Consider the following 26589-nt stretch of genomic DNA (forward strand, 5'->3'; position numbering starts at 1 on the left):
TTCTTCGCTCTCATCCATCGGCTCAAGAGTAGCAGTTTCTTGAGGTTCGACACAAACGGAGAACAGCTTAAAATCGGAAAGATCGTTTCTTATCGTCGCATGGTTTTAAAAAAGATTTTCCGATAGAAATAAATTTAATCAAGTTCAATCAATATTTTGCTTGATGCTAAAAAAAGAAATACCAGAAGAAAACAAAAAAGGTAAGAGAGGAACCCTCTGCGTAGCTTATTTGAAGCTAAAAAAGTTCGATACAAACGAAGGACAGTCCGAAATTCGAAAAGGATCATATTCCATCTATGAAAATACACCTCAGTCATTAACGATCGTGTTTAATAGATTTTTTCTCATATTTATAACTGCAATTTTCTCGATTTTTTTGATTTTTTGAGATATTTTAAGATTTTAAAACATCAATGGGACAAAAAAACTTCAGATTCAAATTCAGTGGAACGAAGTACATAAAAATCATACTCAATCTGAATCCAAAAAATTTTTTTAATCTCGATAATTTCGATTTTTTTTTAGTTTTTTGCAATTTTTTCAAATTTTGACGGCTCAAGGAGCTACTAAACGTTCAGATTCAGATTCTGTAAATTGAAATACATAAAAATCATACGTGATCTAGGTCCAAAAAATTTTTTTCATTGCTGTGGCTGCAGTTTTTCGCAATTTTTTGTCTTTTTTTGGGTTTTTTGCATTTTACTCAAAATTTTGAGGGTGTATGGGCAAAACTGACTTCAGATTCGGATTCAGCGCGTCGAAATACATAAAGAAGCGATCACTATGTCACTTGTAAAATACATAGCAATAGGTATGTTACCGTTATCACACGCCGAAGGTCCAAGATTTATACAATTCGTTAAAGCTCTCAGTCCTGAATATGTGATCCCGAGCAAAACAGTCATAAAAGATCGCTTAGAAGTCTTGTACCAATCAGTGCGTAAAGATATACTGGCAACTCTTCGTAATTTTTATGATGTGTCGATTACAACGGACGCTTGGACATCTCGTTCTGCAGTTTCATTTATTACAATTACAGTACATGCTATAGATGAGTTATGGAATTTATTCTCTGTAACTTTGAACACCTTGGAAATGACTGAAAGTCACTCGGCAGCAAATATTTACCATCATTTATGCAATGCTTTATCAGAGTGGAATTTGGCAGATAAAATAATTGCTGTGGTCCATGATAATGCACGAAATATGGTGGCTGCAATGCGCGAAAGCTCTACTGCTGACATCAAGAACGGTCAAAGTGTTCGTTGCGTTTGTCATTCGTTACAGCTTGTTATAAAAAAAGCTTTTAATGAAGAACATTTTCAAATACATCTTCAAAAAGTTTCTGCAATCGTTGGTCACTTTAAACATTCATATAAAGCAACAAAAGCTCTTAAAGATGCCCAGAAATTACATAATTTACCTGACCATTCTTTGATTAGCTACTGTGTAACTCGTTGGAATTCCGCTTACAATATGGTTGAACGGCTATTGGAACAAAGACAAGCAGTTGAAAGTGTGTTACTGAATCTTGAGTTTACAACTACAGTAATGTGTAAAAAATTGCTGTTACGTAATTTAGAATGGAATTATTTAAAAGACTTGGTCCGAATATTGAAACCGTTTGAAGTAGCAACGAAAATAATGTCTAGTCAAACGGAATCAACTAGATAGATAAGTTCTTGGTGCTTGATGATTCAGATGACCCTCCGAAAATTCAATCACTTAAAGAAGTATTTCGCGAAGAACTAGAAGCTCAGTTTTTGGAGGAAGATTATGATTCCGTACCTGCATTAGCCTGTTTTTTGGATCCTAGGTATAGTTACACGATACATTTATTCATTAATAACGAAATTATTTTAAAAAATTTGATTATCAAATTCATTAATGTTTTAATATATTGCAGATATAAAAATATGGCTGATGAAACTCAAGAATTTCGAGAGTCGGTCCAAGAAAAAATTTTAGAAATTATGGCCAAAGAAAATGTTAAAGAGACACCAGCAGCTATCACTAAAAATAAGAGAGAGAAAAATTTGGACTATCTCTTTAATTGTGAAGCCTTATCTCAAAGCTTTGAGAGAATGGCAAGCTTTGAAAGTGATAATCCAAATTATCTAGATAATGAAAATGAAAGAGAAATTAATAGCTTCAAAATGGAGCCAAATATTCCGCTTGGTGACAACCCTCTTCATTGGTGGCACTCAAAACGCCATAAGTTTCCTAAACTGGCTAGGCTGGCGAGAAGATACTTAGGTGTCCCAGCATCAAGTACACCCTCTGAAAGGGCTTTTTCTACAGCTGGAAACATTATTAGCTCAAAACGCAACTGTTTACTACCCGAAAATGCTAATTTATTGATTTTTCTTTATCAAAATAGAAGTATTACGGAAAACAAATTCAATAATTCATTTAAGAGCCATTTTCATAAATAAAATATTGTTAAGTGTTAATTAATTAAATAAATTACTTTCGTTATTTGCATTATTTTTGTCATAAAAAAACATTATTATTATTTTTTGAACCTGTCTGTAAATAAAGAATCAGCGAATAGCTGAAATAAAGAATTAGCCAGTTAGCCGTTGACTAATTAGCTGAGCTAATTAAGTTAACCGGTTAAATTAGCTAAGCCTATCGGTTAGCTAGCTTATTAATGTAGCTAACTTTTTTAGCCGGCTTGGCCGGTTAAATTGTACAGCCTTAATAAATACATTAAGTTGAAATATTATTAATGTACTCGTGGCTTAACAGGAAAAATTCCGATAATTTCAAAGTACTTTCGAAATTAATTAAAGTACTTTGTTATCTAAATTTATTTCTGTCATTCTTCCACTACTATTTAAGATATGAAAAAGATTAGAATAAATTGAAACCTTAATAAAGCTGATAAAAATTATGATTAAATAAAAATCAAACATACTTGATAAAAATATTTTATTAACATCAATGTGCACTGAAAGAATTTTTTTTTTAAATTACTGTTAAATTCACGGTAATCGTGGGACAAATGGCATGACCTAATCATTTGTCAATTTATAATGCTAGCGATAATTTTGCAAGTAAAGAATAAACAAAATATCGTAGTGCAATTAACTTTAAAATAAATTATGAACTACATAAATTAACAATACAGACGATAATTGCAACATTTAATCATTTATTCCTGAATAACATTTAGATTATATTAAAGAATGACTTCAAAGTCTCATTTATAGATATAAAATATAACATTTCGTTAATACTAAATTACTATTACTTTCTTACTTTTAAATATCACGTGATTCAAATAAATATACAAAATTACGGATATTTATCAGTATCAAATAAAAATTTAGAAGTTTTTAAAAATATTATTTGAATTATAAGTTAACCCTAGATTTACTTCATGTTAAATAAATACAGAAAATTTTATAATTAAATACATTTTCAGAACTTAATTTGATTCATTACGCATTATTTATACTATCTACATCTTGTTTTAAAATATTTTAATAATACATAAAGTTTTCAGATTAAATTTGATATATGCTGGATCATAAGTGTAATATAAATTATCAAACAAAAATTCATTTCATTAGTAATAACAATAAGCAATTATTTAATGGACAATTTTAGAATTGTTACCATTATAAAAATTATTTTTTACTCACTAATATCGTAACCAAAATAATTAATAGTATTAATGGCATGCAAATAACACAATAAAAAATAATATAATTAAAAAAAAATACAATTTTGATAATAAACAGTAAAATTTTCATTAATGACAATTATTTCAATAGAAAAAATTTTTTTCTGTTTTTTTAATAATAAACAAAAATAGCCATGATAAAATAATGATGATTATAGAATTAATCTTAAATTATTCGTGGAATATACTATTGAAACTCTCTAATGCAAAGTTAACAAATTTAATTTTTATCGTTAACTTTAGTCACTAGAATTGTTCAATTTATAACAATTTCATTATTATCAAACATTAAACTAAAACGATATTTTTAAAGTTTACTATTTAACGAAAATAAATTTTTTGAAATAGTTTAAAAATCGAAACCCGCCAAATTATCTCTTGTTAAGAATACAAATTAATAAGCTCAAATCAAAGTAATGTTTTATAATACGATACACTGTTCTTTGATTGAGATATAAAAATAGATCTGCGATTTATTAATTTGTCATTTAAATTAATATATCACCAAAACAAATACACTGAATAGTAGCGTTTATAAAAAAACACAAGTTGTTGGTACTAAATTTCGTATTGCCGTAAAAATTAGTAAAATATATGTTTTGCATATTATACCGACAGATAAATTATTTGAATTTAAATTTAGGAAATTCTTGCATTCTTTTTAACATCGTTGTCACCATTAAAAGGTTTTAATAGAAGTTTGTAGCTGTCGTTAGGCATATCTGTAAATAAACAATAAATATTAATGATTGTTAACATAAAATTAATATGCTTATAAACATCCAAAAGCATACTCGAACAAAAATAAAAATAAAAAATAAGTGTACCTTTTATAATTTCGATTAAGTATAAACTTTCATCTTTCATATTCTCCACAACTTCATTAGAAATTGAAATCCGAATATTATGTGGTCCTCTAACCCAAGTGGAATGTAAATGCTCATAAAGAAGGTTGAATTTCTTCAAGATTTCAGCAATGAGAATCTTACTATTTAAATGATGCAAATATATAATTTCCCACACTGGAATTTCATTATTTTCCACAGCGAAATATAAAGTTCGTAATGGCTCTGGGAATCGTAACTTAATTCTGTTGTAGAGCTGAATACCTTTAACTAAGCCGCATATTTGGATTAAATCTTCTCGAGTCAGTAAACGAAAATCACCGGCTGAAAAATCTCTGAATGTTGCTTCAAGTGTTTGAAACCCATTGGCACGCAACCAAGCCGTTGTTTGTGTAGAATTTGCATTTTCAGGAAGGGAAAATGGTCCACCAACTGTTATATCAGTATTTGATGTTTGATCTGGAAGAATAAGTGCTGGTGATAGTGTTCTTGGTATTTGTTGTGGTGATCCTTCACTAATATCGTCTGGCCCAGAATCTGAAGGTGATCCATTTCCCGAGCTTCGGCTTAAACTAAACATAATAAAAATTTTAATAATTAATGGTTTTATTAAATATTTATTGATAAATCATATACTATCAAAGAAATTAAAATTGAATTAATTTTTAGATAAAATCAATTGCAGAGATATTAGATTAAAATATTTCTATAATTTATCGCTTAAATCTATTAGTTATGCATCGCTGACAAAAATAATGATGGTAAGAATCTCTCTATATATTTATTTACAAATAAAATTCATCTTCTTATAAAGAGTGAGAGTATTAAATAAAATTTTAAAATGCTTAAATATAACTTCACCCTGTTTTAAATTATTACTGATATGATTGATTAGAAAACAATGAAAAGCAATATCTTAAAACAAAATTTTTAAAAAAATTTTTCGTAACATGTATTTCTATCAAACAAACATTATTGAAGTTAAATATGCTATCGATAAATTTTTAAAAAGTTATTGCTGATTACCGTCTATATATAGTGTTTTAATTTTTAATGCAAATTAAAAGTTCGCGACGTTCTTAAATATTCAGAGCAAAATCAACATGGCAGTTAAAGTTGCCTTTTCAAATTATTGATATAGTTTACTTCTCTATATTCTATGTAACCATAAATTATTAACAATTAATTAAATTTATTATGAATTAAATTAAATTAATTTTATATTAAATAAAATTCATAATTTATAAATTTTTAATTTAATCTTAAAAAAAGTCATTTTGAATCGATTTAGATTAATTGATTTTCTACATTAATTTATTGATAAATATAAATAACTATAACTCTAAGAAAATAATACTAATAACTATAAGAAGTTCTTACTCAAAGTTTGGTTTGAATTCAATTAACCTAGTAATTACACTCATGTGACAAACAATATCTTGATGCCTTCGACCGGTATTAATTCTTTTAACACCACGCTGTTTTCTACTAATTGGACTAACAGGTTTCAAAAAATCACGTCTTGAAGTATGATACGTTCTATTGTCAGTAGGATTACAAACTAGTGCATGTAATAATTTAGCAATAATTTTTATTTTGAAACCGCTGCTCTGACCAATTCTCACTTCCCGTTCAAGTACATACACCAAAAATAAAGGAGATGTATTTCCACCCACAAAAATATAAATTGGTAAATTGAATGACATTTTATTTACTTAATTATTATATTTTCGCGTAACTCAAAATATATTTTTATTCACGACTAAATAAAACTTTCAATCGATCGTATATGTATGAAAAACGTATGTATTCAAATCAAATATATCTAGCTATAATTTTAACAATGAAATAAAAGACGAAAGTCTTTAATTTGGCATCGGGATACCGATGATTAAGCTGCTCGTCATCTCCGGAAACGAGATGCCTTTCCGGGACACATTTTTAGCGGTTCACATTCCATATTAATATCAAATAATTCACTTTGACAATTATTTATCAAGTGCATTTCTACCGATAAGTTTATCAATTTTATATAATACTTAACAATACACAATTTATTAATTGCAATATCGTTTATCAATTTAAAAAGCCAACGTTGCTGCTCGACTACGTAAAAAAATGGTCCAACAAAAGCGATCATTCCCACAATAATTAGATGTATAATTATAAAATTCTTTATTTTACCCCGATCAAAAGTAATTTTAAATTTTGAAAAAATAAAAACTTTTCAATAAATTCAAAAACAAAAAATATTTCACAACAAAAAAATTCAATAATACAATTGGATAAGTAACCTCACTGAATATTGATTTACGTGAATCATACTATCGTAACACTAACGATAAATCATGACTGCGCTGTTTAATTGGTTTGTTTATCAATTTAACCTGATTATAATTGAAAGTAAATGTGGTTATACCAAACTGCGAAACAAAATTTAAAAAATAAATAAAAAACGGATAAAGAAATTTCAATTTGAATGAAAACGTTTTTAAACGAATAAACTCTTTTTGAATGTTATTTAATTTTTTTCAGATAAGAAATAACACTGAATAATCTTTCTCTTTTATTAAAATCTCCGTCTTGCTAAGGGTCTATCCCAACGATCTGCGATACGACTGTCCAAGTTGAATAGTTCCAATAACACTAACAACAGTATGGAGTTGATTCTTGCACAAGAAGATATATAATAGAAGAGAATCGAATGGAAGTAAAGCCAGTATAGTCCAGTTGATTATATGTTATATGTATCAAAAAATTCAAAATAACGAGAGACTCCAATTGTTAATCTCACATCACATTATTACCGGGCGTTGGCCACAGAAGTTATTCAACGATACGCAATACAGCGTTTACGACACTGATGTAAAAACATATTAAACTGATGTTGGTTGTCAGTTTAGCTGTACATACTAGTATATTGCTAGGTTCAGCCGGTTTAAGCCAGTTAGTGCCGAAGCTCGCTGGCAATATATATATATATATACATACATACAAATTTATATACATATATTATAACTCACCAGGAAATACCGGTCCAACACAGTATTAAACTGATTCACAAATAGATGCTTATATTTCCTCTTTCATATAAATTTTTAAAAGTAACTCGCCCCTCTTCATCTCATCTCTTTTCTTCTCTGTTCCAGTTCCTTCTGTGGATATCAGAGAATCTACATGCATCAACCATGAAACACCATTTAACAACACGAAAGAAAATCTGACAACACTGATATTAGATGGATTCACTTACGCCCCCTTAAAACTCTACACATGCATCAACCATCAAGTATTTACGTCATTAATTTAAGCCCTTCGAGTACTTCATACATCCTCATTCGAGTTTGCATGATCAAGGCCAGCCATTTTTTTTTTATTCGTTACTATCACATTTAAAACATATACACTTGAATTAATATTGTCACGAACCTATTTTAGCTAATTGGTATTTTTTAGGTAGATTTTTCTTTATAAATTAAGTTACTACAGAAGGTTTTATCACGCAATTTTTGGAATATTTTTTAGCTATTAGTATTAAAAATACTATTAATTACAAATTTTTTAAATGCTATTATATTTATAAACAATTTTTCCAGCTTAATTTCAATAAGATTTATAGCAAATCCAATAAACAGTAAATGAATTATTTTTTTTTATAATTTATTAGTTAAATAAGTATAATTTATACTGTGGATTAAGAAATAATCGTTTATTCCAACGTTTAGAGGTACTGACTTTTTTTAATTTTTTCTTTTTTCACTAACGAGAATATAGAATAATAAACTTTTGAAGTTAACGAATAACTTTATGGAATTAAACTATTAGTACAGAAATAAGTTATATAACTTTCGATATAAACTTTATTTAAATTTGAATCATTTAGTTTTGATTTTTAGAACTTATTTTTATACTATACATCTTTATTCTTGAGCAATTATCTTCTCTATTCACATTACTTATTAATTTTCACAAAAATTTTCTGACAGTCTTAAAAATTCTTAAAATTACCTTTCTGAGCTGGCTCTCTTCATCATTTTTGAATGAAACAGTAAATTAATTTTGTAAATTATTTTTTGATAAATTTTACTTTATAACACCTTTTCATAGGGCTCGTTCAAGTTAACTAAGCTCTTGGCATATTTTAGCCAGATTTTATACCAAAAACTAAAAGTGACTGCATTCTCTGTAAATAATATCTATAAGAAAACAATGCACCTTATACTAATCTAAGCTCAGTCCAACTAAGTAAAATTGAACGAGTCCATAGTTTCTGTAAATATTTTGTAAGTTGTATCATGTTCATCTATACTAATATTACAAAGAGGAAATAATTTGTAAAGAGGATTTGATTGTTTGTTTATTTGTTTACATTTTGAATAGGCTCCGAATTACTAAGCCGATTTGCAAAATTATTTCCTTGTTAGGAAGCTACACTATCCTAGGGTGACATAAGCTATATTATATTGTAATTAATTTTGAAATTTTTGTTAAGTACGCGTGCAAAGCCGGGCGGACTGTTAGTATAGAATATTTAGAAATTTCGGAAAATTGAAATACCATCCTACTTAAGAATACTCCATTCATCTTTTAATTAATTTGTAACAAAATAAAATTACATACTGACATGTAAAAAAATTGTTAGTTCAATATGTAGATCAGTTTAAAACTATATAATAAATTACATATTCGTTAGATTACGAAAATTTACATTTACTAATTATCATATTATTTAGCATGCATTTAAAAATATGACATTATGATAAATACATGATAAATACATTAAGTTGAAATATTATTAATGTACTCGTGGCTTAACAGGAAAAATTCCGATAATTTCAAAGTACTTTCGAAATTAATTAAAGTACTTTGTTATCTAAATTTATTTCTGTCATTCTTCCACTACTATTTAAGATATGAAAAAGATTAGAATAAATTGAAACCTTAATAAAGCTGATAAAAATTATGATTAAATAAAAATCAAACATACTTGATAAAAATATTTTATTAACATCAATGTACACTAAAAGAATTTTTTTTTTAAATTACTGTAAAATTCGCGGTAATCGTAGGACAAATGGCACGACCTAATCATTTATTAATAAGTGAGATCATTTTTAACTTTTTTCAATAAATTTTACCGTAGTCTACTGTGAATTTTATTCAGTTTTCGGTTAATTTTATGAAGTCTGCCACAAAATAAATGAATTTTTTCGCAATTTTTATTTAAAAAATGGTAATAAATAAAAAGGCCGCATTGTGTCCTACGATTACAGTGAATTTAACGGTAATTTTTAAAGAAAATTTCTTTCCGTATGCTTATTTTAAAAAATGGGCTATTTTTTTTTTATTTGACACTTATTTTAGATAATTTTTGACAATAGCATTTTTAATAGTTTTAAAAAATTCAATTATCAATTCGAAGTAATTGTTCAAAGAATAAATATAATAAATTTTATTGCCATCGAGTTGTTTACGAACAGAATACCTATGTTACGCTGGTGACAAGACGTGTAAACCATTGTAGAAAAGTTTTTAATTCAACTAGTACATTAGATATTTTCAACTGAATAAAATTGATCAAATGAACATTAAGTTTGATCCATATTGGCGATATGAAAGAATTAAATTACTAGAAGACTAATGGAAAAATTTTTTTTTCTAAAACATGACGACTGCGAAACTATTTACAACTTACAACTTTACACAAAATAAAAGTAATTAATACTTATTTTTTAGTTAAATCATGCAAAATTTTACAAAATTTTAGTGATTTTAGAAATAACATTGTAATTATAGTTATTACAATTTTCCTTTTTTATCAAAAATTTTATCATAATTTTATCAAAAAAAAAGTTTAGAAATTTGAATAATCTTTAATCATAACTTTTTTTTCAATCTAGTCAATAACAGAAATATTGCATATTTTTTAAGACATAATATTTCAATACTAGAGCGTAAGTAAAGTAACGTTTACTAAAAAAAAAAAAAAAAAATGTTTTTATTTTGATTTGCAAAACTTATAATCTTGTATCTACTATCTACACTGAATTCCTAATCTTAGCAAGCAATTGAGAGATAATACAGAGTAGTTTTAAACTGTTATCACCAAGAACTATTTATGTCAAAAATTCAAAAAAGCAATATCCAATAATAAGTTATTGTTTCACGATTTCCTGGAGACCGTATCAATTTATCATTTGAAGAAACCAATTAATAATTGTTGAATTCAACTGTTACATTAATATAATATCACGACTATTTATTCTAGTAACCAATTTACTATATTTGAGAAAAGTAGACAATAAATTAAGGGGTTAGGGGTAGTCAGAATTTTCAAAAAATCAATTATTTTTTTTTGCATTTTCGTTATGTGTAATATCTTAAAAATATTCTCTGAAAATTTCAAGTCGATCCGATAATTAGTTTTTGAGTTATTCGACAAATAACAAAGAGAGCTCGGGTACTTCAAAGCGCTCGGGAGCAGATAGCTAGCGGCAGCTTCAAGAAACCCCCTTTTAGGGTTCTATTGTCATCCTATTCTGGAATTATAAAAGCAGATCCTTACAAAAATACAACCATAAATAAAAAGGAATGTATAGGCCATGTTCAGAAGCGGATGGGGACTCGACTGCGTACTCTGAAAACTAAACAAAAAGGTCTTGGTAGTAGAGGTAGGCTTACAGGAAAAGTAATAGACAAATTAACTGTGTACTATGGTTTATCAATACGTCGTCATTGCGATTCTATTGAAGATATGAAATCTGCTATTATGGCAACTTTTTACCACTACGGTTCGACTAATGAAAATCCGAATCATGATATGTGTCCCAAAGGCGAAGATTCTTGGTGCTCTTACCAGCGCGCTGAAGCAAGTGGAGAACTTGATACTTATACTCAAGATTATTCTCCCTTACCTCCTGATGTTTTAAAAGCTATTAAACCGATTTACGACGATCTCAGTAATGATAATTTACTTTCAAGATGTGTAGGTGGATTCAATCAGAATAATAATGAGAGCTTCAACCAACCAGTGTGGAAAATATGCCCAAAAACCGTGAATACTAGTTCTACTATCGTACAAATTGCTGCATACATAGCTACTTGTATATTTAATGAAGGTACAAATTCATTATTCATGATTATGGATACCCTAGGACTTAATTGTGGGTCTAATTCCCATCGGTATGCTGAAAAATTGGATGCTGCACGTGTGAAAGTGGCAGATCAGCGCGCCAACGACAACACTCGGGAAGGCAGAATGCTTCGTAGGCAACAGCAAATTAATGTTTTGGAAACTTCCACAATGGCTGAAGAACTATTATATGGCCCAGGAATAGATGACTCGATGTAAGTAATTTAATAATTCGTATTTCTGTACGTGAATCTAGTGTGAAACTTTTAAACGCGTTTTTCTCAAAACTATGTTTTTTGAACTGGTGACAACTGTAACTCGAAAACCGCTCAGTAGATTTTAATAAAATTTATACAGCTTTTAGAATACATAATAAACTTGGGCCTGATCGAAGGATTTTTTTTTTTTTTTTCAAAAATTTCGATTTTTTAAGACCAATTAACTGTTGATTTTTTCCCAAAAATCTAGACAAAAATTTCCTGAGGCCGCCATTTTGTTAATTTTTGAAAAAAAAAAAATCCTTCGATCAGGCCCAGAATTATCTATTTATAAAACTAATTTTTTTCATCCGATTGATTTTAGATGAATCTCCAAGGACTTACGATTGTCACCGCAAGGACCTTTTTTTGGAACTGGGTCAACACAGACAGCTATAACTTTGGAAATTAAATTTTTTTTTTTTTTAATTTTCGTGACTTCAAGTCAAAACATTGTATAATAATGCCATATTACTACTTTTGTAAAATAACATGATTTAATAGCAAAAAAAATTCTCATTTTTTCGTGCCTCTGACTACCCCTAACCCCTTAACGTTCTTATTTGTTTCTTGAAATCATTTGTTGTAAGACTTTTTTTTGCAATTGAAAAAATATTTTGATTGTTAATTAGACATAAATAAAAAATATATATTTTTATATTAAAATACTTCCTACATAAATAATTATTATAAAAAAAAAAAAAAAATCATATACCGCTAAAGATATTTTTTTGCTAATAAAAAATATTACGAAATATTTAACATAATGTATACTCAGTAAATTTAGTTTACGATATTTTTTGAATCATCCCGACATCTGTTTAAACTTAAATTTAAGAAATTAAGAAGAGTAACAACATCAACGTTCTGTCAGCAATGCCGTGGAACAATCTAACAACCAGCTCAAGAGCTGAAGTTAACAATTTATTTACTGTATACTTTACAAGTACCTACGTGGCCATGAATCATGGTGACAATGATGATTTTCACATGAACCCTGGTGAAAATGATCTAAATTTACCCGATTTCGAAGCGAACTATGACCAAGTTTTTAAGCAATTGCTCACGCTAAATCCTAAAAAAAACGAGCTGAACCTGATAGCGATGACCTTAATTTGTTCTTAAAAACTGTGTTGTTGTGAACCAATAACACACATATTAAACACATTATTGTAACAAGGAATCTTTTCATCACAATAGAAGTTATCATATGTAAGTCCAATCCATAAGAACGGATTCAGGTCAGAATTCACGAACTACAGGCCAGTATGCATTCAATCTGCTTTAGCTAAATTATTCGAAAAAATTATCCTGCCTCAACTGATCTCGTCTTTCAAGAATGTTATATCACCGAAGCAACATGGATTTATGTGTAGAAGATCGACCACGACCAATCTTTACACGTATGTTAATTATATTCTCAAGGCCATGAATAATGATGTTAAGGTACACGCTATTTATACAGATTTCAACAAAGTGTTTGACAAAGTTGATCACGATATCCTCTTGAAAAACTGAGAGATTGCAAGGTTGGTGGTAATGTTTTAAATTGGCTTCGGTCTTACTTGATAGATAGAAATCTGCAAGAGAGAATTGATGGAGACATCTCCGAAAAGTATGACATAACATCAGAAGTTTCCCAAAGATCTTATTTTAGCCCAATACTATTCAAAATCTTTGTAAACGACATAGGCAGTAAATTTCAATCAGAATAGCTACTGTATGCTGATGGCTTGAAAAATTATAGAATGATCACCAACATACTTGACTCTCATATTCTACAAAACAACATAGACGAAATCCATGACTGGTGCCGAAAAAATAAATTGAATCTAAATATAAAGAAATGCGCCGTCATGCCCTTTTATAATTACAGGCTAGATGACGAACAAATGCAGGAAGTCGACGAGATCAAAGATTTGGGAATCATAGTTGATAACTAGTTAACCTTTACGGTGCATATTGATAAGAACACTCTATAAGCGTACAAAATTCTTAGACTCATCACTCGGACGAGTAAAGATTGTAGTATCGCTAATCTTCTTATCAGCCTTTTCGATGCTCTTGTAGTACCCATACCGAAGTGTGGAACTGCAATCTGATCTCTATTTACTGATATGCTCATGAATCAAAGGTTGGAAAGAATATAGCACAAATTCTGCAAGACATTACTATTTCGTAGCAAGTCTAGAATTAATATCACCACTGAAGACATACGTAAGATTTACAGATAAAATGATTTATACTCTAGAAGACCAATGGCTGGCCTGATCTTTTTCTTTAAAATATTCAATAGGGATCCTTTCTTAAAGAATTTTAAAAACAACAAAATCAGGATCGTCAAGATTAGTAATTTTAAATTTACCATAGAAAAAGCCTGAGAAATGGATATCACATCCAAAGAAGGTAACAGACGCGCAAATTACCCACTCTCATAACAGGGAAGTAGTTACAAACTTAATAATAGTTTAAAGAACTAAAAAAACATCTTAATAGAAAACTCAACTAAAAAGTAGATAATAATTTTCAATAAGTTAAAAATAAAAATAGAGTGATTAACAAAAAAAATTAATATTATTGTAAAAAAGCATGGGGTACGTATTAAGAAATTTTCATAATGACTACTTTTCCAATATTTGTCAATAAAATATTTATAACAATTAATATAAAGCACCTTATACTTATTTACAATAAAATGATTTTTTTTGCTAATCACTCTATTTTTATTTTAAATTCGTTTTAAAAATTTCCACAAGTATATAAAAAAACTCTATTACAGTATTATCTGATTATTTATACCATGCTATTACAATTTCATCAAATTCAAATTTATGTGATAATGTTTACCAATGTGATGTATATTGCCAAGTATCGTTAAATAAATAAATACGTTTAAAAAATATCAATTTTTTACAACTTTAAAAACTAATCTCGGCTTCAGAATAAAGCATCCCTTACTAACCGGTTGAGTTATATTAAAAGTTTTAGATTGCGAATTTTTTAATAAATTAAATTTCTCTCTAATATTTACATGAACTCTTATGATCAATAATTTTTAATAATAATTAATACAAAATAAAAATTTGCAATTTCTATTTTTAATTATTGGGAAGAAAATATATGAATTTAAAAAAAAAAAAACCATTTTCATAAATCTTAACATATAATTCACTTCAACATATAATGTTTTATTGACAAATGATTTAAAAATAAATTCACAAAATCCTTTTTTTTAATATTTTTTTTTAATTTTCAAAGCTATCAAATATCTGCATCAATTAAAGCTGACTGAGATTTAAGATATGATCAACAGAAATATTTCAGTATAATATCAGAAAATAGTTAAAAAAAAATTAAATAATAATACCCAAACCACCAATTTTCATAGATAAAAATGTACTTACGTTATATCAGTAGGTACAATAGGATTTATTTGACTGTTCAGACCAGAATTTGTTGGTGGTAATAAATTGAGTGGTATCTGAAATCCAGAAAAAAATAAAATTTGAATAGATAATTATATATATATTTTATATGTATATTTATACGTATACGTTTACTTACTTCACTTAAAACAGTGCATTCACAGCTCGGTTGATATAAGTCTTGTTTTTCTGGTGGTTTTCGGCGTATTTTTTCTTGATCTTGCTTGTGTTTACGATCTGCTCCTTTTAATTTAAAGACCTTGATTTGACAAGAGGCTGCATGCAATCGAAAATCATTACATAACGATGTTTCTACTTGAATCCGAAACGGTACACCTTTTTCACCTCCATGTTTTTTTGCCGTAAATTCAGTACTGATACAATTTATCTGTATATAAAACAATTATTATTATTATAGTAAATAATTTTACTAGAATCATTTATAATCTTGATGTGAATTCTAGTCTTTTAGATTCCATACCAAAAAATTTAATACTAGATAAAATTTTTGATTCAATAATTATATATTAATAAATTTATTAATAAATCAATAGCTAATAGTTTACCTTAATGTAAACATTAGCTTCTTTAGTTGGATCCCATGTAATTTCAACAGTATTTTTCGGTAAAGCATTTTGTGTTACTTCCAATACACCATAACTCAAAGGTACATCAACTTCTAACAAACGCTCACCAGGTCTAGCCTGTTGCCAAGCAATCATTTGTTCACGCTCAGTATATTGCAATCTCCTCTCATGAAAGCATATTTTAATCGTTGACTAAATATTAAAATAAAATAAAATAAATATTTTAGTTATAATTATCAATAAAATTTGCATCCTCAATCAATTAAAAGCTTATTGCTTATTACCTTAAGTATTCTTCCACGATATGCTGATAAATCACCAAGTTTTTTTAATTTTAATTCATAAGGTTGGCCTTGATTAAGATACGTCAATGTTTCATCAACTAATTTTATTGCCATACTTGTCGATGCTCCCAATACATATTGAAATCTAAAAATTAATAGAAATTAATAGAGATTTAAACCGAAAACAAATTTTTATAAAAAAAAAATATGAACAAAATTTCCACAAGCAGAAATATTAAAAAACTAAAAATTTAATGTTGTGAAATTTTTAACTTCCCGCTAAGAAAATTGAAAATTTTCAAAAATCGGGAAGTCATGGGTTTTACCCCATTTTGCAAAAATCGAGTTTTCATCAGATCTCGACGTTTGAAGGTCACAGGAAGCCTCCTTGACTATTCCCGCGAGCGTGTCACTATGTGTGTGTATGTGTGTGTGTGTGTTTTTTTTTTTTTTTGTAAAGAGGTACGAAAAAAGATCTTCAAAAGACACGGGTATCGTTAACTCTGCCGCCCATCTTCCGGCAGATATCGATAGTCGGTAGTGTGGAGATTTTTACCCACTAAAAAAAAAACATTCCTCTTCCCCTCTCCCCTAGATGGTACGGGGAGGACTGGATTGGAACCGCGTTAGCATTACTTCAATCCAGTCGTGCTGCGTCTCACGACGCCTACTCCTGGCTACTGGTCCCTTTCTGCGATTTTGTCTTTCAGGAGGTGCTGTGCATAAACTGCAACAGCTGACCAGTTTTCCTCTTGTTTGATCATATAGGTCACCAGGCTTGAGGGGGAGAGCCTGGTGCCTATGATCTCTTCGGTGCTTCTTCTGTAGTCCTTCCATCGAGCACACTCGAAGAATGTGTGTTCGGCGTCGTCGATTTTATCCGGGCAGTATTTGCACGTTGGTGTGCTGTGCAAACCCATCTTGAAAAGATAGGCATTGAACTGCCCATGTCCCGTCAATAGCTGGGTCAGGAAGAAGTCCGTATCCCCGTGCTTCCGAGAGAGCCAGACGTTGATGTTTGGGATCAGGCGCGCCGTCCATCTGCCCGTCTCTCCCGATGTCCATCGGTCCTGCCACTCTTGCTGCGTTTCCGCCTTTATCCTCGTTCTTGCGTCCTTCATGTTATCATCACTGTCTTTAGCGTCATAGAGTTTTGCTCTTTCGAACGCTAATAGGTCGATGGGCGCGGCTCCTGCAATGACCAATACAGCCGCTTCGGAAACTGTGCGGTAGGCGCAGGCAACCCTGAGAGCGCCTCGCCGCTGTACTGCTGCGATCTTTCGCCGGTAGGTCTTCTGCTTTAATATGTCTGCCCATATCTCCGCTCCATAAAGTAGTACTGAGTGGACTGCTTCTAGAACAACTCTTCTCTATTTTGTTCTTGGTCCCATGGTGTTGGTCATAATTCGTGCTAGGCTAGACACAGTCTTGCTGGCTTTCTTGCATGCACTGTCGAGGTGTTCACGGAAAGATAGTTTCTCGTCTATCATTACCCCTAGATACCGCAGGGCCCTTGTTGACGTCAGCGTTGTTCCTCCCATGTCCATAGCGAATGGTTTTGGAAACCATTTTTGACGGGTCAAAACGACCATCTCGGTTTTCTGTTTGGCGAGTTTCAGGTGATGCTTATCGAGCCAAGTCTCGACGGTGTCGATGGTTTCCCGAACTAGCAGTTCGGCCTCTTCCACGCTGTCCGCCACTATAGTGGCTGCAACGTCGTCTGCAAAGCCTGTTAGCACTACTTGCTCTGGCAACGGGATTTCAAGAAGCTCGTCGTAGTCTGCGTTCCATAGATCAGGCCCCATTATTGAGCCTTGCGGCACGCCAGCCGTTATGGCGTATTCTTGTGGGCCTTCAGTAGTTTCCACTATTAGCTTTCTATCGTCAAGGTAGTTGTCGACTAGTGCCAGATTTTCTGGCTCCGCGTCAAACTTGTGCTCCAGAGCGTCTAAAATGTCTCCCCAATTTGCGCTGTTAAATGCGTTTTTGACATCTAGCGTGAGGAGAAGACATACTTTACGAGCTTTGAGGCTACCAGACCATGCTTGTGTTACTGTCTTTATGACTTTCTTGATCGCTCCGACTGTCGAATGACCTTTCCGGAAGCCATGCTGGTTGGTGGCAAAACCTCCAGCACGGTCGATGTCGTCGCGAAGTCTCCCTTGTATGAGCTTCTCGAGCAGTTTTCCAGCAATGTCTAGCATACAGAGTGGTCTAAACGACGAAGGTGTTATGGGGGTTCCCTTACCTTTGTCTAAGAGAACCAATCTCTGCCGTTTCCAGACCGCGGAAAAGGTGCCAGTTGCCAAGCATGCGTTGTAGGTGTTCAGGAGTAAGTCTGGGTATTCCAGGGCTATAATCTTGATCACCGATGCCGGGATGCCATCAGGTCCAGGTGCCTTTCCTGTTTTGAGTGACTTGGCCGCGTCTTGTAGTTCCTTAGTTGTGAAGGGCGTTACTTCGTTATTTTTAGTGTAGTGTTTCTTCTCCCGCGGCGGGTGTTTGGGGAAAAGCTCCGCTACGATGCTATCCATTAAGGCTGGAGACTTCGGCGCCTCTGGTGAAGCCTTTCCAAGTCGTTTGGCGACAATTTGGTAGGCTTTACCCCAGATGTCATTGTCGAGATCGTTGCAGATCTCTTTCCACAACTTTGCTTTACTTGCTTTGATGGCTCGATTTAGCGTCTTTTTGGCCTGCTTGTACTCTTTTGAATACAAATCCTGGCTTGGGGAGCGTTTGGCGGCTTTCGTTGCGCGGCAACGTAGTTGATGGCACATTTTGCGAAGTTCCGCTATGTCTGTTGACCACCAGTACGCCGGCCTGCGAAAACTCCGGTTTTTCGACCGCGGCATAGAGGCGTCACATGCGGCGGAAATTTCCTTCATCGTATTTAGTACTGTCCTTTCTGTCTCGCTGCAAGTATCCGGAGTCGGGTTGTTCTGAAGGGTAGACCAGCTCCGTGCAAGTGAAGCTCGCAGTGCCTCTGGATCAAGCTTCCTGACATTCCACTTTCGCTTAGAAAGGTCGTGTTGTGGTACCGGAGCAGATGCCAATCCAACGTTAAATGTCACGAACTGGTGATCACTGCCACTGTATTTTTCGGATACTGTCCAGTTTTCAATCATGTTGGCAATTTTTGGAGTCGCCAACGAAATGTCGAGGATGGACTCTTGGTACCCCGGCCTTCTGAAAGTCGTGGTGCTCCCAGTATTTAGCACTATGAGGTCGAGTCTAGCCACGACGTCAGCGACCTCGTTGCCTCTGGTGTCGGAGAAATCAGCGCCCCATTCAGCCGATTTAGCATTGAAGTCACCAGCTACGATAACTTCGCCGTCGAACTTGGTGATCACATCCTCTATATTTGCCAGTTTCTGTCGGAACACACTAATCCCTTCGTTAGGTGAGAGATAGACGCTCATGAAGTAGGTTATGGGGGTTTGAATCCAGACAAAACCTGCTCCACTTCCGCTGTTGATGGTGGTAACGTTCTTTGTATTTGCAATCCAGATTGCCGCCGTGCCAGTTTTGTCTGCGAACCATGCTCTATCTTGGAGGTTTAGATATTGCTCACAGATGAAGCAAACGTCGATCCTCTCTTCAAAGACTCGCTGGCGAAGTAAATTTTGCGCCAACGCACATCTATTCAGGTTTCCTTGAAGTATGCGTGTCATTTCTGCCCTTTCGTAGCTTCGGCAAGTGCGGTGCGGAATACCTTACAAGCCTCGGAGCCTGGAATATGACATAAGCTATCAGGAGCTTCTTGTTCCTGTGTACAGAGGAAGCACTTTGGCTGTTCAACGCAGTCTGCAGCTTTGTGGTTTCCTCCCCCGCATTTAAAGCAGCACTTGCTTCTGTCAGGCCCCTTGCAGGAGTTCGTCGCGTGCCCGTATCCGAGGCATCTGATACAGCGTGTTACTTTTACAACTGGTCGAATGCGGCAGTTGACCCATCCGATCATTATACGAGCCTTGTCAAGGATTTTGAACGCGCTAGCCTCGTCTATCTCGCAGAAGGCTGCCCGGTTGCCCCGTCGAGTAGGCTTTGTCAAATTTACCCGTTTGATCTCCAGGCTGTCGGTGAAGTCACGTTTGAGTGCTTCGCGGACGTCGTTCTCAGTAGTGATGGCATCCAAGTCCAGGATCTCGATCGTTGCTTTTGGTGTAAGCGTTTTGACTGTACCGATGTTAGCAGTTGCTGTTTTTATCGCAGCCGTGAAAGCGGTAGTGTCTTCAGTCTTGCGACCTATTTCTACAAGAACGCCCCCTCGCTTCGTTTGTTTGATAGACTTTATGTCTACTCCAGTCTCTGTCGGGTTAACCTTGGCTTTGATTTCCTTGAGGAGATCGGCGTATGTTCGCCCTTCAGCTGGTTGGACAAGCACAGCTTTAGTTTTTATCTTCTTCCTCCTCGGTTTCTTGGAGCCAACATTGCTTGGCTGGTTTTGGGCTGTAGCAGGTTGAGCCACTGGCTCCTGTTCTTCCTTTTTCTTGTTTTTCCGAGTCACTTTGGTCCAGGTATCACCCCGGGCTGTCTTCTTATGTGCTGGCTTATCGTTTTCCGAGGAAGGGCTGGGCGTGGATAGCGGCCTCTTCTTGTTTTTCTCTTCTCTATGCTGTGTTTTCTCAGGAGTGACCGAAAACGTCTGGGATATATATATATATATATATATATATATGTGTGTGTGTGTGTGTGTGTGTGTGTGTGTGTGGTTGGCGCCATTCGAAAGGGATTGTCCAAACTTAGATTTTACATACAATTTGGACCGATTCGGACGGATAGATTTCGAAAAATCTAAAAAAAACTGTAAAAAAATTTTTTTTAAAAGTGGTTTTTTTGGAATAACTTTCAAACGGTTTTATCAATCAACTCCAAAAACTAATCAGCTCTTAATCTTGGAAAACCACGTCGATCGCCACCAGTCCGGTCAAAATCGGTTGATTCGTTCGTGAGTTATACTTGACGAAAGAAAACCGAAAAAAGTGTTTTTTTGGAATTACTCCGAAGTTTTTTGTTCTATCAATCCAAACTTGAAGATTCTTCATGAAGCTTAAAAAACTGCGTCGAATGCCGCCAACCACGTGAAAATCGGTTCATTCATTCAAAAGTTATTGCGGTTTGAAAACTCAAAAAATAGTGTTTTATCAAACTGCTATCACTCGAAGAGCTCAAAAGCATAGAAAAGCTATCTCTTTGATCTCAGAGAGCTCAACACAACATATAAATTGTATTTTTGAGCTCGAAGAGCTCAAAAACGTCATAAATGCAATTTTAAGCGCCCAGGTATGGAACTAGCGGGAAGTTGCAAGGATGGCCTTCAGGGTCAACCGTTTTCCTAATTTTTTTTTCAACAATGATATATTTGTAAAATAAAAACCTATAATTTCGATATTTCTGACGATTTAAGAATATTATTTGGTATTTACTTTGCAAAATAAATAGCCCACAGAATCTAGTCAGTTTTACCCGATTTGGCAAAACTTATTAAAAAGCACTCGGAAAATTATGATTTCGGTAAATTTCGATACTCAACTGGTTAGTTAAGAATTTTAACAACTATCTAACGGCGGTCTTAATTTTTTTACAAATTATAAGTAAACAAAAAAATGAAAATGAAAAATTAAATATCTCCGAAACTATTAATCTGATGTGTAAAGTTTCTAAAAACAAATTGTAAAACTTTTAATTGTAAAACTAAAAAATCGAGTTTGAAAAAAAATTAATTTTTGGTAGATATCGAGTGTTATTTGGTAGATATGTTGTTATAGTTTGGTAGATATGTTGTTAAAACAACAATTTTTCGCAATAAATTTCTCAATTTTTCAAGCTTTACGCGAGGTCTGTAAGGTAAAAGCCCCAATATATGATCATGTACCAGTATATGATCACTCCATGTATTTGTATACCTATATTTGTGAATATAGATATACAAATACATGGAGTGATCATATACTGGTACGTGATCATCTATTGGGGCTTTTACCTTAACTTAATTAGTTTTTGAGATGTCGGTCTTCGGAGCAAAATCGATTTTTTGGCTTTAAAAAATCGAAGTTTTGAGATAAACACCTTATCAAAAGCTTAAAATTTTCGTTTTAATGTCAGAAATCTATTGAAAAAAAATCGTTAATAAATTTAGAATTCTTAATTAACCAGTTGGGTATCGAAATTTACCGAAATCATAATTTTCTGAGTGCTTTCTAATAAATTTTGCTAAACTGACTAGATTCTGTGGGCTAAAAGTAATAATCTATTTCTTGTATTCAGTAATTTAATTTTTTTCCAAATCTATAATTGGTATTTTTTTTTACTAACAAATAAATAAATAGATAAATAAACAATTACCGATTATCTCCATTAAATTCATACTCTTGTTGAGATGAGGACACATGATTACCAGCGGACGGACCATTAGAAAAATCATCTTTGTTTGAATATAGTAAAGAATTAAAATTAGTGGGTTGTTCTCGCCCACTGTTGCCATTGCAAGAATTAAATCCTGGAGCGTTACTACTATAATTAGTGTTGGTTCGATTATTACCAGTGCTATTCGGTGGTAATGTTGTTGCTGATGTTATAGTTGTTGTCGTTGTAGAAACACTATTACTTGTATTATTGTTGAGGCTGTTATTACTATCTGGTTCAACTAATAGACCAATATTTCCATTATTTGGGTAAGATCCATTAAGATTCCGTTGCGACACGTGATTCAAACTACAATATTTAAAAAAAAAAAACACAAATAATTATTAAGATTTGAAGAGTTGATAACAATAAATTACAAATAGCAAGTTGTTAATGAATAAAATATGTATATATTTATAATACAATAGACTAAAGAATGATGTAAACGAAGAAGATGAAGAATCACTGTAACAAGAATTTTTCATTTCAAATTAAATAGTAATCACAGATAAATTTACGCTTTAAAGTACTACAATAATACTTTCAGAAGTCAAGCACAATTATGAAGACTCAATCAAAGAGTCATGACACACAAAAGTATGTGGCAAGAATAACGAGATAACATTATATTTTTTTCTTAAAGCATTAAGATAAAAGTCATGAGTATGTTAACTAGTTCGACATCATGTAGGAAATTTTTTTTAATTAATTGAACTATTTTTGGGTTAATTCTAAAGGTTTTTCATTAACGTTAGTTGAATTAAAACAAAATAATGATAACGTAGATCGCTTAAGTATCAAAATATCGTGCTGTCGTGTAAAAAAATTTATTTCAAAAACAAAAAATCTCTATGATAGTTTAGTTTAAATAATTTTAGGGATACAGTGATGATATGCACTCACTTTGGATTGTTGATCTGATTTTCCGGGGAAGGAGCTTCCTGTTTGAAGATTGTCAACGAGGGTAGCGCCAACAAAGCTTCACTGAAACAACCCTATATTTATAGCTCACGCATAAACTAAAGAGCCGTACATAATTTCAACAATCTTCAATTATCTTGATTTAACATAGATTTTATTTGTTAAATTTTTTCAAACATAAAGTAAAATAAAAATCAAATCTATAAATTTTTTTTCAAACAAAATAAAAAAAAAACACAAAATAACATTTTTTATAGCTTATTGAATAGTGAAAAAAAATCACATACAGCGAAAATTCAGTATACCAAATAATCAATTTTACCCTCGTAGTTTGCACGCGTAAGATTGAGTAAGATTTATAAAGAGGTACAGACATATAGATTGTTTGACAGTTCTCGCTCTTCACGAGAGGACTACGTTGTCAGCTTACATGCTCAAATCAGTATTCAGTACTATATAGCATAGGGAGCGAAATAACTGACACAAACTAGATATCAAGTACTTTTGTGTTGCAGTAATGTCCATGTGTTATTATGGTTAATTTATTATTTTATATTAACTAGCATTCATGGTTTATTTGTTTCATTAAGAATACTCGAAGAATATTACTCAATTTAAATCATAAATAAACATGAAAAATAATAATTGTTTTTTGTTTTATTAATTTTATTTACCTTATGTTATAAGATGCAACAACATTAACAAGTTCATTAGTACCAATAGCAGATAGTGAACCATTCAATCCATCAAGATCACCACAACCAACCAAATGTTCAAATTCTTCAACTTGCTTGGAAGACCATGCTTGTAACGATACATTACTTGCAGTGGAACCTAGATTGATGGAAAAAAATGTAATCTTTGAATTTTTATTTAAGATTAGAACTATATACATACGTTTTTTTTTTTTTTTTTTTTTTTTTTTTCAAGTAAAATAAAGATTAATTTAATATTTCTTCATTTGTTAATGAATACACGAGAAAATCAATCGCTTTGTAAGAAATTAAGACCAAGTGTATCAACAAGGTCGTCTGGTGGTTCGTCCCCGCATGAGTCAAGCATAAATTACTGTTTAAAAATTACCAGAGTGCGCTGTGTCATATTATATAGGAAGCTAACAATTTTCATTAAGTAAAACAAGACAGCAGATACGTCGTTGGAACTTTTACTGTCTAATTGCTACAAAATTGCTGTAACTTCTTTTTATTAATATTATTGAACGATTATTATGATCAATAAATGATTAAAAGGCCGAATTTCGATTCTGTTATATTCCAATTTAATGTCAGCGAATGAGAAAAAAAATTACCATTATTGTTATGATTAAAATTAATATTGTTAGTAATATTTTATTAAAAACTTTCAATAAAACAACAGATAAATCTTGACGAATTTTGTTAGTATAACAGCGTATAAATTTTGCCCTCATATAAATTCACGTTTAAGCATGAGCTCGGAAGTTGGTAACACGTGATCATCTTGAGGAAATAAGCAATTGACCCACAGCAGTATTGTAATTCAAAACTTAAATTACAATACTATGTTACATTTTTGGGTATTACAAGTTTTATTACCAAATGAAGTATAATTAATCATTAATTTTCTTTAAATGATAATTTAATAACAAAACTAATTATTGAAAAAAAAAAAAAAAAAATATTATTTACCATCTCTTCGAATATATTTGCGATCTAAGTCACCAATTTGGTTAAGCTCACATCGTCGTTTACGATTTGACATAAACTGATGATATCCAGAAGCTGAAGCTTGTTCATTTGTTGGTGAATTTTCTCGTATCTCATCGGAATGAAGTAATGGTTCATTTGTATCCGGAGAACTTTGTGGTGATTCGCGTTTTTCATTCCACAAAATACTACCATCCGGAGTATGATAACCCACGGATATCTATAGGACAATATTAGGGATATTAAGATGATTGAGAGATATATGTTTATGTTTATTATTTAAACAATAAATAGAAAGTATTAAAAGATGAATCATGTGGAAATAACAATCATGCAATGCGTAGGTTGTGATATTGAACATACTTGTTGAGAGGTAATGACGTTGCGTCCGCTTTGTTGAACAGGCGGTGATAATTGTTGATACGATGGTGATGGAAGATGATCCGGCCACATCGATTCATTCAGTGCATCTGAGCTTGTCTCTTGTAACTCCATTTTAATCAATTTAGACAATGAAACTACTATTTGACAATTCTACTATTTTGTGCTGGACTTGATTTTTTTTATTTTTAAAAAAGTTAGTTGTTTATTGTTATATATTAACGTTTCAATGATGCTTTGTAGATTAAAAAATGATAACTTTAAGAAATTTAATAAAAAAAATAAGCATATAAAAATGTTTAATGTATATCAATATCGGCCTTAATTCAAAGTTCGTAATCTCATATGCATTGTTTGAAGCGTTTTAATTTTTCAGTATATTTATTGTTCAACAGCTTTTTGATTTAAAATTTGGCCGTTTTAACTCATCATGTTATTTTTTTATCTCAAGTTAATTTCACAATGTAGTAGTTATTTTTCTTTCTAGTTTGATATAAGAATTTGCTGTTAACAACTCATTCAAGCATCTACAAATTGTATTTTAATAAAAGATTTAAAATGTGTCTTTTAGAGTTACCTAGAACACAGCTAAAAAAATATAGCTTTCTAAATTCAAGTATTTCAATTAGATATGAAGACATCACTTGCTAATATCTTCGAGTTGATGCTACTTTTATCATCTATCTTCCACTAAAGTATTCAATTTGTTCTGACGATAAATGATAGAAAAAGTCAGGTGTAAAAGCTACGTGACTTTTTTAAAATAGTCTTTTAAAACATAACAAAGAAACTATTGTACAATTTCTTGATGCCGGTGGTCTCGCGCTGTCGGTGTGTTTCCAGTAGTGCGCAGCCCCGGGATCTCAGTGAAAGGACACGTGAAAAAACAACAAATGCATCGAACAACATTGCAGAGCCTCTACCGAATCGCATTTTGTAATAACAAATTATCTTCTTTTCCAAAAAATTCAAATTTTGT

The 26589-nt window shown here is 31.8% G+C and overlaps 2 protein-coding genes across 4 annotated transcripts; one reads left to right on the forward strand and one right to left on the reverse strand.

Annotated features, from left to right (window-relative positions):
• The first annotated feature begins 783 nt into the window (after positions 1-783).
• Positions 784-3195, forward strand: LOC123263069 (zinc finger BED domain-containing protein RICESLEEPER 3-like). Its single transcript, XM_044725607.1, has 4 exons — positions 784-1573; positions 1702-1816; positions 1907-2271; positions 3179-3195. Exons 1-4 carry the CDS (start codon positions 784-786, stop codon positions 3193-3195), a joined length of 1287 nt encoding a protein of 428 aa, XP_044581542.1.
• On the reverse strand, positions 2918-26333 carry LOC123263374 (transcription factor CP2-like protein 1). 3 transcript variants are annotated; one of them, XM_044726081.1, is made up of 11 exons: positions 25593-26333; positions 25212-25449; positions 24219-24378; positions 23527-23607; positions 22564-22932; positions 16222-16366; positions 15917-16129; positions 15490-15738; positions 15330-15406; positions 4519-5102; positions 2918-4413 (listed from the first exon to the last, which is right to left on the reverse strand). In XM_044726081.1, the coding sequence occupies exons 1-11, from the start codon at positions 25722-25724 to the stop codon at positions 4331-4333; spliced, it is 2331 nt and encodes a 776-aa protein (XP_044582016.1). In that variant the 5' UTR covers positions 25725-26333; the 3' UTR covers positions 2918-4330. The 3 variants fall into 3 exon arrangements, with proteins under 3 accessions (XP_044582016.1, XP_044582015.1, XP_044582018.1); XM_044726080.1 differs by having other exon boundaries at positions 4519-5108; XM_044726083.1 differs by lacking the exon at positions 23527-23607 and having other exon boundaries at positions 4519-5108.
• Between the last annotated feature and the right edge of the window lie 256 nt (positions 26334-26589).

The sequence above is a fragment of the Cotesia glomerata genome, linkage group LG4 (genome assembly GCF_020080835.1).
Source record: "Cotesia glomerata isolate CgM1 linkage group LG4, MPM_Cglom_v2.3, whole genome shotgun sequence".
Lineage (NCBI taxonomy): Eukaryota > Metazoa > Arthropoda > Insecta > Hymenoptera > Braconidae > Cotesia > Cotesia glomerata.

Bases quoted from the DNA above. Each gene is read 5' to 3' on its own strand.
- LOC123263374 (XM_044726080.1), bottom strand. From the start codon at position 25,724: ATGGAGTTACAAGAGACAAGCTCAGATGCACTGAATGAATCGATGTGG. The intron at 16,367-22,563 runs GTAATTGTTTAT...ATTAATTTTTAG, and splicing joins GAATTTAATGGAGATAATCG to ATTTCAATATGTATTGGGAG. The intron at 5,109-15,329 runs GTAAGTACATTT...TATTATGTTTAG, and splicing joins ATTGTACCTACTGATATAAC to TTTAAGCCGAAGCTCGGGAA.
- LOC123263069 (XM_044725607.1), top strand. From the start codon at position 784: ATGTCACTTGTAAAATACATAGCAATAGGTATGTTACCGTTATCACAC. The intron at 1,574-1,701 runs GTAATTTAGAAT...TTGATGATTCAG, and splicing joins GTGTAAAAAATTGCTGTTAC to ATGACCCTCCGAAAATTCAA. The intron at 1,817-1,906 runs GTATAGTTACAC...AATATATTGCAG, and splicing joins GCCTGTTTTTTGGATCCTAG to ATATAAAAATATGGCTGATG.